Source organism: Mandrillus leucophaeus, unplaced genomic scaffold (genome assembly GCF_000951045.1).
Source record: "Mandrillus leucophaeus isolate KB7577 unplaced genomic scaffold, Mleu.le_1.0 Scaffold242, whole genome shotgun sequence".
Classification (NCBI taxonomy): Eukaryota; Metazoa; Chordata; class Mammalia; order Primates; family Cercopithecidae; genus Mandrillus; species Mandrillus leucophaeus.
The window spans coordinates 1,805,932-1,821,034 of NW_012102499.1; the positions used below are offsets into that span (position 1 = coordinate 1,805,932).

Sequence of the window (15,103 nt, forward strand, 5' to 3'; positions counted from 1 at the left end):
GTCCCTCCATTCAGACTCTTCTCAGCCCAACTCTCCTGCTTCTGCTGGGGCTACAGCTTCAGTGTACCTTGAGGAGGGGGGATTGGCTTCCTTGAATAACCTGGGCACAGGTTGTGAGCAGAACTTCAGGAGAATGGGAGAGAAAGAGTTGCTGTGCCCTTAGTTCTAGATGAAGCTCTGGCTCGGTGACCACAAAAATCACTTGCTATAATCATCTCTCAAAATAAGCTGCTTAGGTACAGATAGATGCAACAGAAAAGCAAGTGTAATCGGCTCTGATCATTGGCGGGGGGAGGTTTTGGATTCTTGGATATTTTGCTTCCTTGTTATTATCTAGGGTCTCTGGTAAGCTTGACCATTAGTGGCGTGGAGGTGACTTTGGGAGGGAGCAGATGGTTCTGCTCTCTATTATTAATTTGCTCACAGTCATTTAGTAAGGTTTGTGCTGGGGGTGGGAGATGGGGAGAGAGGGGGTGTGTGCGTGGAAACGACGGTAATAGATAATGGATGTTATAAGCAGTGGTTGGGATTTTGCAATCTGGCCTGGTTTTTTCTTTTTATTGAGGTAAAATTCACATGACGTAAATTGATCTCAGCATTTTGAAGTGTATAATGCAGTGGCATTCAGTACATTCACAGTGTTGGACAACCCTTCCCACCATCTAGTTCTAGAAGTTCTCATCACCCTCAGAAGAAACCATGTACCCCATAGAAGTCACTCCCTATTCTCCACCCCAGCCCCCGTCCAAGCCCCTGGCAACCACTTTTAGTCTCTATGGGTTTGCCCATTCTGGACACTTCATGTAAATGGAATGGTACAGTATATAGCTTTAGTCCGATTTTGGATGGAAAATTTTAATTATTTATTTGATAAATTTGTTCTTACTTGCTGTTACTACCCAGGGGGCAGGGACTGAATTAGCTGCCAAAGACAGAGAGAGAGAAAGGAGAGAGAGCGAGCTATTTGTCCTGCCCTCAGGGTGCTAACAGTGTAATTAGGAGGATCAAATCAAATCCTAATGCCTCACTTTTGTCATTTGTTCTCTTTGTAATTTTGTCTGGAGGATAAAAATTGAGTATGTGTCACAATATAAATTAAGGATGGACATTTTGTTGTTGAGAAAAGTCCCATTTGAAAGTAAAAGAGCACAGCATTTCAGTTAATAACCCTGGTTTCGCCCCTCTCAATCGTATTTGCTAACATTTTCCTACCTTTGACTAAATAGCTCAGGTATGAATAGTAGAATATCGTGACCCTTTTGGTTTCCAAAGGTAAGTAAGATGTTCCACTGCCCTTACACAAGTAGTAATGGACTTTTCTTAGTCAACACAGTCCTTAGGATTCTAAATGAATTGAGAAACTGTGGACTGCCCCAGGTACTTATGGTTTGAATTCCTATCTTGAAGGCATTTAGTTTTTCTTGCATGATAAATTGTTATTTTATTATAAGATTAATCTAAAGTTTGAGAAGAATTTAATATGTGAGAAGTTCAGATCATGTTCATGACCATGCTTAAGAGTAAAGAAATGTTAAGAAAAAGACAAATTTAAAAATGCAAAATAATAAAAATAACCACAAAAGATGATATTTGAAATCATTTTTCACCCTTTATCTCCCCATTTAAGCAATCATCTTACAATCCTTTAGATTTCTGGGGCTTTTGTAAATGCTCTATACATTGAATGTTACCAAAAGGATGTTGATTTTAATTTTTTTTAGAAGAACCATCTTCTAATCCATGTAGAGATGCTGTTTTATTAATGGCAGCACAGTAATTTATGACTCAGACCCTCATGTGTTTTTGTTGCTTAATCTTTTTGTGCAGGAATGACACTAAAGGGAGATGCATTATTTTTTGGTAGCTATTATATAAAAAAAATGAGCATCCTTAATGCGAAACCATTTACAAGGCTCAGTGGATTATGTTGAATCCACAGTAATTCTCGATTATCTCCTGAGATCACTGAAACGGGCACAACCCCAAACTCTGATGTGAAAGCGGCTTTTCTTTTCTCGGGAAGCTCTTGCCAAATTGATTTCTGAGTTACGGGATTAGAACCCAAGCCTCTCATTTATCAATAAATAGTTATTTGAAACTATTTTTCACTGCCAAACTCATCAAAAAGTAGAAAGAAATGCTTTTATGTTTGATGCACACATTCAATACACAGAAAAGAAACTTCATGGTATTTGGCCTGGTAGTTTACAGTCCTTAAAAAGGGCTAAAATTTAATCATTTAAAGCATTTGTGTGACTTTGCTATTCTCAATGGTCTAGGGCCGGTCCTCAAAGTGAGGTCCCTGAGCCAGCAGCATCAGCATTACCTGGGAGCTTGTTATAAATGCAGATTCTTGGTGTCTCTCCAAGACCTACTGAATCAGAAACCCCCGGCAGTTGGGTTCAGCAACCTATTTTCATAAGCCCTCCAGGTAATTCTGAAGCATGCCAAATTTTGAGAACCACCACTCTAAGACAATTTGGATTTTCAAAATAGTTTATTTTGGTAGCTATTGAAGTGTACAATTTAGTATGTGCACAGATTTGTACCACTAACACCATGATCTGATTCCAAAACATTTTCATCACCCCAGTAAGAAACTTTGTACCCAAGCAGTCATCCAGTATTCTCTCTTCTCCCAAGTTCCTGGCAACCAGTCATCTGTTTTCTGTCTCTATATATTTGTCCATTCTGGTTGTTTCATACAAATCAAAGCATGCAATGTGTAGCCTTTTGGGTCTGGTGTCTTTTCACTTAGCATAATGCTTTCAAAGTTTATCCCTGTTATAGCATCTTCAGCATTTCTTTTTTTTTATGGTTGGATGATATTCCAGTGTATGGATATACCACATTTCTTTTATTTATTCATCAGCTGGGGGACATTTGGCTTGTTTTCCCTTTTTTTTTTTTTTTGAGATGGAATCTTTCTCTGTCGCCCAGGCTGGAGTGCAGTGGCGTGATCTCGGCTCACTGCAGCCTCTGCTTCCTGGGTTCAAGCAATTCTCCTGCCTCAGCCTCCCGAGTAGCTGGGACTACAGGCACGAGCCACCACATCCGGCTAATTTTTGTATTTTTAGTAGAGACCAGGCTTTGTCATCTTAGCCAGGCTGATCTCAAATTCCTGACCTCAGGCTATCCACCCACCTCAGCCTCCCAAAGTTCTGAGAGTACAGGCGTGAGCCACTGAGCCCTGCCCTGTTTTCACTTCCCAGCTATAATGAATAATGTTATTATGAACACTCATGTACAAGTTTTGGTGAGGGTCTAGATTCTGATTTCACTGGGTCTGGGGTAGGATCCAGAGGCCCACTGGTTTAGAACCTTATTACTCAAAGTGTGGCTGATGGAGCCGCACCACAGCATCCCCTGGAACTTATTTATTTATGTATTTATTTTTATTTATTTTTTGAGATGGAGTCTTGCTCTGTCACCCAGGCTGGAGTGCAGTGGCGCGATCTCAGCTCACTGTAACTTCTGCCTTCTGGGTTCAAGCGATTCTCCTGCCTCAGCCTCCCGAGTAGCTGGGATTACAGGCGCCCACTACCATGCCCAGCTAATTTTTGTGTTTTTAGTAGAGACGGGTTTTCACCGTGTTAGCCAGGATGGACTCCATCTCTTGACCTCGTGATCCACCCAACTCGGCCTCCCAAAGTGCTGGGATTACAGGTGGGAGCCACCGCACCTGGCCCCCCTGGAGCTTATTAGAAATATAGAATCTCAAGCCCACCCCAGACCTTTTGAATCAGAATCAATTTTAACAAACTCTTCAAGTAATTCATGTGCACATTAAAGTGTGAGAGGCACTAGATTAAGCAGCTAGTCTGAGTCCTTACCCAATGAGTGTGATATGGTTCCTTTGACAGAATACGTACCAAGCTCCAAATTAAAAACTTATTAGGGACTGCCTTTATCCTCTGCACAAAATTTAATACTAAACTGGGGACAGAGATTGTCATTTGAGCCTCCACCATGCCCCCAGTGCCCACACAGCACAGTGCATGGCATAAAGCAGATGTTAGACAAAGATATGGTGAAGGAAAACATCAGTGAGCCGCTGATTCCTTCAATGGCTCCAGTGTGCTTTCAGTGAACCAATGGCCCAGAAACAGTGAGCTCCAGTGCTCTAGGGTTGACAGTGTCCCTGTGACCTTAGCACACTAATCACCCTTTCTGATTCTCTACTTCTTTGCCTTTAAAATGGGGATTACGCATGTCGCTCCTCCTATGGCTGAGTAAAGATTAAATTACTTGGGCACTAGAGATGTTTATTAGTTGAGGTTCTCCAGAGAAATAGAACCAATAGGCTACACACACACACACACACACACACACACACACACACATATGCACACATGCACACACACCCTTTCATACATAATGAGAATTATTATAAGGAATTGGCCCATGTGACTATGGAGGCCAAGGTATCCCATGACCTACTCTCTGTACCTTGGAGACCCAGGAAAGCCAGTGGTGTAGTTCAAAGGCCTGAGAGCCAGAGAGTCAGTGTTGTAGATTCCAATCCAAGTCGAAGGTCTGAGAACCAGGAGCACTGAGGATAGAAGATTGATGTCCCAGCTCAAGCATCAGGCAGAGTGAATTCAGCTTCCTCTGCCTTTGTGTGCTATTCAGTCCCTCAGTGGATTGCATGAGGTCCACTCACACTGGGGAGGGTCATCTGCTTTACTCAGTCCACCAAGTCAAATACTAATCGCTTCCAGAAGCACCCTTGCCCAGAAAAACTGTTGAACCAGATATCTGGGTATCCCATGGCTCAATCCAGTTGACACAAAATTAACCTCACAAGGTGATACCTGGGACTGATTGAGAGATGCGCCCTGCAAACCCCCAAGAAGACGAGAAAGAGAAAAAACATTGGTTTCTGAGAGTTAAACTCTAAAGTAAGCACGGAAAGAATCTGCACACATCTGTAAAGTTACTCTGCTCAGAAACATCAGATCCCAGGCCTGAGCATGGAATGAAAGAACCTTGAGAAGATGAGGAAATTGGAAGAGAGCTTGGTCAGTGTGGAGTAACAGAAAGGACGGGGACAAAATGAGCCTGAGCCAGGGGTTGCAACCTGGCACCCTGCTCTGCTGCCTGCCTCCCACCCTGCTATTTTTCGGGAAAAACTGGACACATTTAGTCTGCTTTTCTAGTGGCAGCACTAGGCTGGAGCTGTGTGCTGGCTGCCCCCTTTCTAGGGAGCCGCTGTGTCCCATCCTGCTTCCAGCACTTCTTGCACCAGCACAGGTGACTTGCTCTTGTCATAGGCCACCATGTGCCTGGTCTCAGTAGGCATCTGAGTGTGCCGTCCCTGGAGGGCGGAGACTACACAGATGGCAGCTCTAGTTGTGAATCAGTTAGTTGCCTTTCTGGCCTCATAATAACTGCGACTGTCTGAGGTTGATTAATGTGTCTCTCTCCCCCTAAGAAATGGTGAGGCTGGCCTTATGTACTGATTGAGTCTGTTTCCCGGCTCTCCATTTGAAACAGAGCTAGGGCAGCATGTGCCTGAGATGCCGGTAGTGATGACAGTGGTCATGGCTATCCTCGTGTGGGAGTTTCTGCCAGGAGCTCTGGCCACTGGGTCCTGTGGCTTTCCTCATTTCTTCTCATGCCTCTTTGAAAAGGCAGAGCCTGCTCAGCTTTGGAAGCTGATAAGATCTGCTCAGCAGACACTTCTGCTTTTCTGAATTCAGAGGGCCCCTCTCAGCTTTCCTCTGCTTGTTCTACAAAGGGTTGGGCTTGTCTAAGCCAGTCCCTAGAGCTGGGAAAAGGTCTGGTCACCACTGGAGCTAAGCATGAACAATCCTACTTCTTCCAGACTTCAGCCAAAAGTTAGGGTGACCGTTTCTCCTTTTGTATTGCAGGTACCTTTTGTACCTTCAGATTAAAAGGGATATTTTTCATGGCCGCCTGCTGTGCTCCTTTTCCGATGCTGCCTACCTGGGTGCCTGTATTGTTCAAGGTAAGTCTGGCCACAGCTCACCCATATTACCATTGCACTGTGGAGCTCCGGCTGTTTCAAGCCTCCGTTTTCTCCCACCCGTGGCCATCCTGCCTGTCTGTGGCTGGAGACCATGTAGGACTGGGTACATAGCAACGGAACCCCTACTCACCTTCCGTTCCGAGCCAGTGGAGTGCGGGTGGAAGGCTGGGCTGAGATGTTCACAGGAGCCTCTGCAAAAACAGAGTCCCTCAAGATCCCATGAGTCAGAGTCAGAAGCTCTCTTTCAAAGGGGCTGGAATGTGGAATGGGTGGGTTTATAAGAAGCTCTGAAGGGATGTGGGTATTGTATGTTCTCAGTTCCAAATGCTAGATGAGAGGCCTAATGGACATATTGAGGGGAGAATCTGCATCCAGGAATATGGGTGTTAAACAAAGGGGTCATCCTTGGAAGCATTTTCATGTACATCTGTCTATCTATCTATCTATCTATCTATCTATCTATCTATCTATCTATCTATCTATCCATCCATCCTATCTATTCGTGTGTGTATGTGTATACGTACGTACACATCTATTATGTCTAATTCCTCAGCTCTTCTAGCGATGGGCACGGTGAGGAGAGCACAAGTCCCATAAACTGTCATACCACCATTTGAATCTTTCTTCCCATTTCCTGGATGGTTCACCATGGATAAGTTACCTAGTTACCTAAGCTTTTCGGGGTTCAGTTTCTTCATCTATTAAATGGGGTAGTCATCCTCCTTTCCTGGCCATGTGATTTCAGAGACCACTCTGCACCAGGCCAGGGGTAGCACAGGCCCATTAGAAGTGACTACTGTTCGTTTTCCAGTTGAACAAACCCCGGGGGAAATAGCTAATGTGTTGACATGGGTTAGGTTCTGAATGTTTCCACCTAGTAAGGAAAGCGGTTTGAGGGAAGGAGGCCTCCAGGGCCTGAGGCACCACATGGCCACGGATGGGCCCAACACCCAAGTGAAAATGGCTCAGGTGTTCTGTTCCCCTGGATCAGCTGAGAGGCAACTGGAGGGACTCAGATGATCCAGCTGTTTATAGCATGAACATTAATGACATGTTTATGAGAGAGAAGGTGGGGCGGGAGGAAAGAGAGAGAGAGAGAGAGAGAGGACTATGTCAATCTTCCAATGGATCTGGAATAACACAGGAGCTTCTGATGGTCATTAGCGGTCATCAGTGAGGATCATCTGCCTACCACAACACTTAGCTTGTCACTGATGGAGAAACCCGTCATTCTCCTGGGGTTTCCCCTGTGGCCCACCGCCCTCCCTGTGGGATGCTCTGTGCTGTGAAATAGTTCCTTTGATCCTCTTCTCAGTTGTGTTTGGTCTCTGAGAATCCCAAAGTGGGTGTGTGTGTTGTGTTTCGCCCCCTTCCCTGGGAACAGCCTCATTCTGGATAGCAGATTTTGGCAGAGGTGTTAAAACCCTTGGATATTTTCCCGTTTCAAGCACTACAGTTGATACTGTGACGGGAAACAGCCCTTTCATCCGCACTGAGGTAGAGAATGTGTTTCTGAAAGCTACTTCTCATACCTTGGAGTGAGAGGACTGTAAATCCCATGGTTCCCTTCCTCCATGATGAAGGCTGCACATCTCGAGTTAGGGTGTACTGTCTTAGGTAAGAGACAAAGGAATCGATACTAATCCAAGCAACAGACCAGCATATGAGGATTTCAGAATGCATTTAGGCCTTAGTGAATTACCATCAATTCTCCTAGGACACGCTCAATATGGATCTATAATGGAAGGCTCGCCATCCTGTTTTCTGTCTGAAATAAAGCCAGGGAGCCTCCATCCAGACGATCAGGGCCCTATTTTATCCCTCATTGCTATTATTACTGACCACACACACACAGACACTGTGGAGAAAGTAGAGTGGGAAATGGACTGGCAGACCTCAAAAAGACCTTTGGGCTCTCAAATGCAGTGCTGTCTGTGGTCGTCTATAGCAAATTCAGTAAAAGTGGTTCATAAAGGTCTGATTCTCGGGTGAGTACTTCGGCAGCACTGCATTCACAAATACAGATATAGGTTGGCGTTTCAGAACTGCTTATTCTTACAGAGTAACAGGGAAGATGGAGTAAGTGATTATCAATAGGAGGCACTGTCGCCCCTCATCGTCTTGTTTGCTAACCCTCTTTCAAGGAGTATGTTTTAAGTTCAGTATATTCTGAGTTTATAAAAAACAGTCAATCAAGTTGGATGTGGTGGTGCACACCTGTAATTCCAGCTACTTGGGAGGCTAAGGCAGGAGGATTTCTTGAGGTCTGGAGTTTGAGACTAGCCTGGGCAACATAGCAAGACCTTGTCTCTACAAGGAATACAAAACCAATCCATCACCTGGAGTTTTGCTGCCTGTCCATACTGAATCCAACAAGCACATTCAAGACATGCAATGCATTTTCTTTCATAATACAGATTGCAAAACAAACACAGAATCCTTGGGATCTATTTATATTCTTTCTTGGTAAAAATATCTTTCCTGTTCCTTTTACAAAACAGCACCACAGCAGAATTCAACTTATCTCCTCTGCCTGGTGTGTTCAACCCCTGTAGAAATCTTGACTCCTGCTGGACATTCAGAACTCAGTCCAGAAGTCACTTCCTCTGATAAGTCTATCTGGACAACTCGACCTAAAGCAGCTCCCTCCTGCACGTCATTCTTTCTCAGAGCCCTGTTGTGTTTTCTTGCAAACACTTAGATCTTGAGTTGTTTTTGGACTTATTGTGCATTTCCTCCTATGTAGAATCTAATTCCATGGGAGCAGGATCTGGGTGCTTTTCACAGCAGTCTTCCTGTGTCTGACACACAGCAGGTTCTCCACTAAATATGTTAAATGAATCGGGGCACTTGCCTGAACTGAATCGGGGCACTTGCCTGAACTCCAGGTGATTGGTGATTGACTGGTTTTGTATTTTGTGTAGAGAGGATCTCACTATGTTACCCAGGGTGGTCTCAAACTCTAACCTCAAGCAATCCTCCTACCTCAGCCTCCCAAGTAGCTGAGATTACAGGTGTGCACCACCACACATGGCTTGATTGACTGCTTTTAATAAACTCAGAATATACCGAAGCTTCAAACATGCCCTGATTAACCATAGTTAATTGAATCAGGCAGAATCATTTAACGTTTAGTTAAATTTAACATTTTGTTAAATGACTGTGCCTGATTCATTTAACATTTAGCTAAATGATTGTGCCTGATTCATTTAACTATGAGAAAGATTAGTTGGCCGCCTGCTGGGATGGTATCACTATCTCATTCATTCATTTGTTCATGTGTTCTCCAAATACTTCCTGAGCAGTTGCTAGGGGGCCACATGGCAATACAAAATTCCTGTGGGAAGATGGACAAGGAAACAGGGCATTGTGACCCTGCATTGATGGCTAGATGGAGGAACACACAGGCCCGATCCCTGCTATGAGTGTCCCAGGAGGGCTCCTGACTTAGCAAGGGTGGGTCAGGGAAAGCTCCTGAAGGAGTTGGCCCTGGAGCTAAAGGTCCTGCATCTCAAATTCTTTTGGAATAGTCCTTTCCAAACCAGGGGAAAGCCTGTTGCTTTTTAGACTTTCTGTTTCTGATCTTACTCACCCATTCACTTCAAACTCATTGGATTTTGCTCTTAGAATTGAACGCTTTTAGAAAAGTGCTAGACCTGGTTTCAAACCACAGGGCCTGCAGTTGTATGTCATGTGTTACAACTTCAACTTCCAAGTCATGAGCTGGAGGGAGAACCACGGTTGCTTACCCAACTCCTCTTGGTATGAATAGCTAGAAGTCTTTATTCATTAAAAAAACCCTGCCTTCTGCTTAAGGCGAGGTCAGAGTTAAAGACAAGCTTTAAGGGATCAGAGAGCATGGCCTGTGGTGGGGACAGTGTTAGTCTTGTCAGCAATCCAGTGCAATCTTCATGGCATTTCTTCTCTAACGTTTTTAATGTTTGCAGTGTTTAGCACTGCAAGTCTATAATATCTCACAAGATTTCCTGGAAAGAAAAGTGCACCCTCACAAATGACGCTCTCCCTCACCAACCACTCTGCAAGCTGACGTTTGCATTGAAGATGACCCAGTTTCATATTGGTTGTCCATTATCCCATCACCTGTGGAAAATGGAAGCACTGGGATTGTCCATCTCCTAAATATTAATGCCTGTAGCTAGTTCACAGGGGCACAAGCGTGTATGTGTGTGCAGGTGGACATGTTACATGTATTTCTTTTGGAACATAGGTTGAGTTAATCGTCAGTTTATGGCCCACCTCTCATCATTGGTCCCTTTAGGCCCATGGATTGATTGACTTCCCTTTTCCACTCCTAAGGGCAACACTGGAGATATATATATATATCTTTGTCTTTGTATCCATCCCTATAAAATGATTAATATTGGTTTTTGTGTCTATACTTCTAAATTTCATAAATTAAATGATGGTATAGAACTCATTGTATTCCCTCCTTTTTACGCTCAGAACACTGCTTTTGGGATCTGTCCATATTGCTGGACATACATGTATTTTGTTGATTTTAACTGTGACAAAATATTCCAAAGGGTGCATCTTCCATGTTTTACTTATCCATCTGTCCCACTAACAATAAACACCCAAGTTGCCTCCAACTTTGACTATTATGATTAATGCTGTCATAAAAAAAGTTGAACATATCCTTTTTTGCACCTAGAGTTTTTCTAGGAAAAATGCCCAGAAATGGGATTGCTGGGTCATAATATTTGACTAAATACTCCCACCTTGCTCTCTGGAGGAGCAACATGTATCTAGCACCCTTCAGCAGTGCACAAGTATTTTTGTTTTCTCGTGTCTCTGCCAACTCCCTAGTTTTATTGCCAATGTTATAGGTATAAAGTAACATCTTGTTTTGGTTCGTATATCTCTAATTATTCATGTGTTTGAGCATCTCTCCCTACACTGGCCCTTAGGGTTTCCCCTTCTTTGAATTGTCTGTTCATTATCCTTTGACCATTTCTCTATTGGTCTTCCTGTCCATTAAAAAAATAATATGTAAGGATTTCTTCTTTATTCTAGATATTAGTCCTTGTCGGCTTTAGATTGTGAAAATATGTTCTTTCAAGTTGTCATCTCTCTATTACTTTGACTCTGATGTCCTTTATTAAACAGAAATAAATTTTAACTTTGGTATGATCAAATTAATCAATTTCCCCTTTGTGATTGATAGTATTTTGGGTCTTATTTTAGAAGTCTTCCCTCGCTGTGGTATATGTTCTAGGTTGTTTTAAGAACTCTGTAATTTGAATTTTGTTCAGAAGCTTTAAAGAGCTTTGCTTTCCTCCTGGTTATGTACTTTTCCAGTCATCAGATGATGTGACAATGAAGGGACAGTGGATACAAATTACAGAGTTGGATGTAATTTTTCAGATGCACTCAAGGCATACTAATTTTTTTCTACCTCAAAGTCATATTGGTGATCAGATTCTTTTAATGCAGTTTTCCCACTGTCTTTAGTCTACTCTCCTGGGCCATATCTTCTGTTTCTTCCAGAGACACTTGCTTCTTCTGGCTCATTTTCCTTAGCATGCTCATGGAACCAATAGAAAGTATTCTTGATGCCAGATATCACCTTTGCTCCTCTATGCTGTGGTTCACACACCTATCTCTGCTTGGCCTTCTGGGTGCTCAGAGATGTGTAGGCATTTCTCTTTTTACCCTTGAAGATCCTCTGGAGGAGACCTTTGTTAGTGTCAGCTGAAGAATCATGAAGTACGTAAATTTGGAAAGAAGAGCTTTATTTCTCACAAAGGGTTGCAGCTTGCAGGGTGGTCATTCTGACAGGTGGGGAAACGTAGCCTCTGGCCCGAAGCTGGAAACAAGCACTTCAAGGGTGGGAAGAATAAGACAAAGATTTATGCCAAATGGGGTGGCCAAGTATACATATTCAACAGGTTATCGTAGGAGCTATGAATATTCACAAAAGGAAGGCACAGGCATGCATAGTAGGCTAGCACATAAGCAACGTGCATCCCATGTTCACTTTTGGGTGGAGACTTAACATTTAAATGTATTATCATTAGGGCCTATACATCAAAAGGTGAAGCAGAGGACACAAACGCCCTCTGTGCACAGCCTCCATAGACTGGCTAGAACCACTTTGTGGTCAGTGGTCTCTTACCAAGAAGGAATGCTGGTCAGTTGCTGTCTCAGAACCACAAAAGGGAGGGGCAGCATCGGCGATTGGTTGATATCAGTGGTGCAATCTTTCAAAAGGGCGGGTTTCTGTTTAACCCTTGGTGTAGGAAACCTAATAGCAATTAATGAGGGAGGAAGTATAATGAGGTCCGACCTCATCATGTATGGGAACTCAGTTTTTAAGAGTTCTCTGGGGCCGCTTGTCCAAGTGGGGACAATGTTCAGTCTGTTGAAGGGCTTAGGATTTTATTTTCATTTCTTGTTAGAATCCAGCAACAACTTTAATTTGGCATGCTCTTCTGTTTTAGATGTATACTCTTTAATTTCAAGAGCAATCAATTTGCTTTTAAGTGCAATCCCACTGGGTTCCTTCTTGTTGTGATTTTTTAATGAATAAGCTACACCTGCATAAGCCTCAGAACAGGCCGCTCCAGTCAGGGAATTCCTGGATGCAGAGGATATTAGCTGTGAATGGAACCCCGACGAATGTCCACTGGTTTCCATCTAGAGGTGGTACCACCTCCTATCCTGGGGAGCACTTGGAAATACTGGGACAGGGGCATTAAATTTTTTAAAAATTAAAACATTTTAAATCAAACATTATGTATATTTATGGTATATAACCTGATGTTTTGAAATATGTGTGCATTGTGGAATGGCTAAACCGAGCTTTACATATGCATTACCTCATATACTTATCATTTGTTTCTGTGTTGAGAACAATTAAAAGCTACCCTCTCAGGCCTTTTTAAGTATACAGTATGTTGTTTCTAACTATAGTCTCCATGTTGTACAATGCTGTCTTGAATGTATTCCTTCCATCTAACTGAAATCCTGTATTCTTTGACTAACTTCTGGGAGAGAGCAGCTTTGATGGTCACAGTGCCTGGGTATGCTGCTAACATCTAGTACCTGGAAGGCAGAGGTACTAAATGTCCTACAGTTCCTTGGAAAATCTGAAATAATAAAATTGTTTAGCCCCCAAAATGCCATTGGTGTCCTCACTGAAAAACAGTGATTTAAATCCTTTATTATACTGATAAAGAAGGTGAGACCCAGAGAAGATTCTCAAGATCCCAAGCTCACACAGCTCAATCTGAACTGTAATATGACCCTCTAGACACTCAGACTTTCTCTGGGTACAGATACATATTTTTGGGTGAGCTTATTCCAGCCTCTTCTTTTGGATGGCAGGAGGCATTCCATATGCACCCTGCTCATGTTATTGTTTTTAATCTTTCTCTTTCTCTTTATTTTTTCACTCATTACAGCTGAGCTTGGTGATTACGATCCTGATGAGCATCCTGAGAATTACATCAGTGAGTTTGAGATTTTCCCTAAGCAGTCGCAGAAGCTGGAAAGAAAAATAGTGGAAATTCATAAAAACGAACTCAGGTAATCTGGGTAGACATTTGTGAAAATGATAAAGGTGAGAAAATATTCTTACTGCAGGGAATGTGGAAATCACATCGTGAAGGAGGAGTATATATAATGGGTAGGCCGTTTTGGGTGGCAGCGCAATTTTTCTGGGCACTGTCAAGGACACCCTGGTGTCCTCCGTCAATAACAATCTCATCAGTGTGGAGTCCCATGAGTAGCTGTTTGTGAACCATCAGTAGTTATTAGAGCCATATGTTTTCTTACACATATGGATTTCTAAGCGCCCTGAGCTTCTGAAAGTGGAATCTAAGGTAAATAAGTAAACCTTTCTGATTTGAATTTTGTATTGTCTTTTTCCCACCTGTGGCCATAGCTGGAAGCATTGACTCCAAGTAGAGTAGAACCCATTGGCAAGATTCCCTTTGCTGAGCTGCTCTTAAGATGACAGATTTAGTGTTTGATCCTCTTTTTCTCACCTGTGATGCTTCGATGATAGCCGCACAGTAGCAGCGGTAGGAGTAGCAAAATTGCATACAGCATTCACCACGTTCCCAACACTGTTCTAAGCACTTTGCACATATTAACTTGTTCAATCTTCACAGCAACCTAGGAGATAGATTATTGGTTTTTCCCATATTACAGATGAGGGAACTGAGGTCCAGAGAGGTTAAACAACTTGCCCAAGGTCACACGGCTAGTAAGTATCAGAGCTGGGATTTGAATTCCGGCAGCCTTGGTCTAGAGTCTGAGCCTTGATGCACTCTGTGATGCTTACACTCTACATGGGCTGCTGGGAATAAAATGAAGTGTGTGTAGGGATCATTGCCAACTTGGAATTCAGGTAACTCAGGTAGTCTAGCCTGTAACTAGAATTTAGATACTGTGCAAACTACAGAAAAAAAATCATTTTGGTAATAGCAAGCATGGGCAGTGTTATGACAAGTGTTGGTGAAAAACTGCAAGAACTGAGATGCTTCCATGTTCTGGGCCTCTGGTAAGTATAAAGAAAATTGCATCACTGGATGATGTATTCTGGAACAGACAACTGTCCCCGTGTGAGGAAATTGCTCAAGCTCCCTCCTTTATGCAGGCGCGCCCCCTACTGGTGAGTCTGGGAAGCGTATACGTGAGGGCGTTCAAGGTGGCAGCTTATTTCAGCTGGGAAAATATGACGCTTAGTCTTAGAGATAAAGATGATTAGACATCAAAACATTGTACCTCTTTCAGAAAGCAACATGCCATCTATGTGGGTAATTTTAGAGTATTGTCTCCTAAAGCCTTGTTGAAGATACATGAAATTCTCACCACTCTTTTGCTATTTTGGAGACAAATGTACTAGAGGTAGAAATAAAGTTCCGATATTTTTGTGGAGGGGTTTGTGGCAGAGCAGTGTTCTGGGGAGCACAGGGTGAGAATCCCTGGATGAAGGAGCTGCAGCCACTGTTTGAACTGATAGGAGATGGAATGGAAAGGTTTTCTATGCCCTGGGGGAGCACAGGGTGAGAATCCCTGGATGAAGGAGCTGCAGCCACTGTTTGAACTGATAGGAGATGGAATGGAAAGGTTTTCTATGCCCTG

The 15,103-nt window shown here is 43.1% G+C and overlaps 1 protein-coding gene across 3 annotated transcripts in view; it reads left to right on the forward strand.

The window, feature by feature from the left end:
• The window catches only part of FRMD3 (FERM domain containing 3), a 327,322-nt gene that overhangs the window by 214,048 nt on the left and 98,171 nt on the right, over positions 1–15,103 (forward strand). For all 3 annotated transcript variants that reach the window (XM_011982768.1, XM_011982767.1, XM_011982769.1), the window contains exons 5-6: positions 5,874–5,971; positions 13,417–13,540. In XM_011982768.1, the coding sequence (XP_011838158.1) occupies positions 5,874–5,971; positions 13,417–13,540 (222 nt within the window). The remainder of the gene's footprint in view (positions 1–5,873; positions 5,972–13,416; positions 13,541–15,103) is intronic.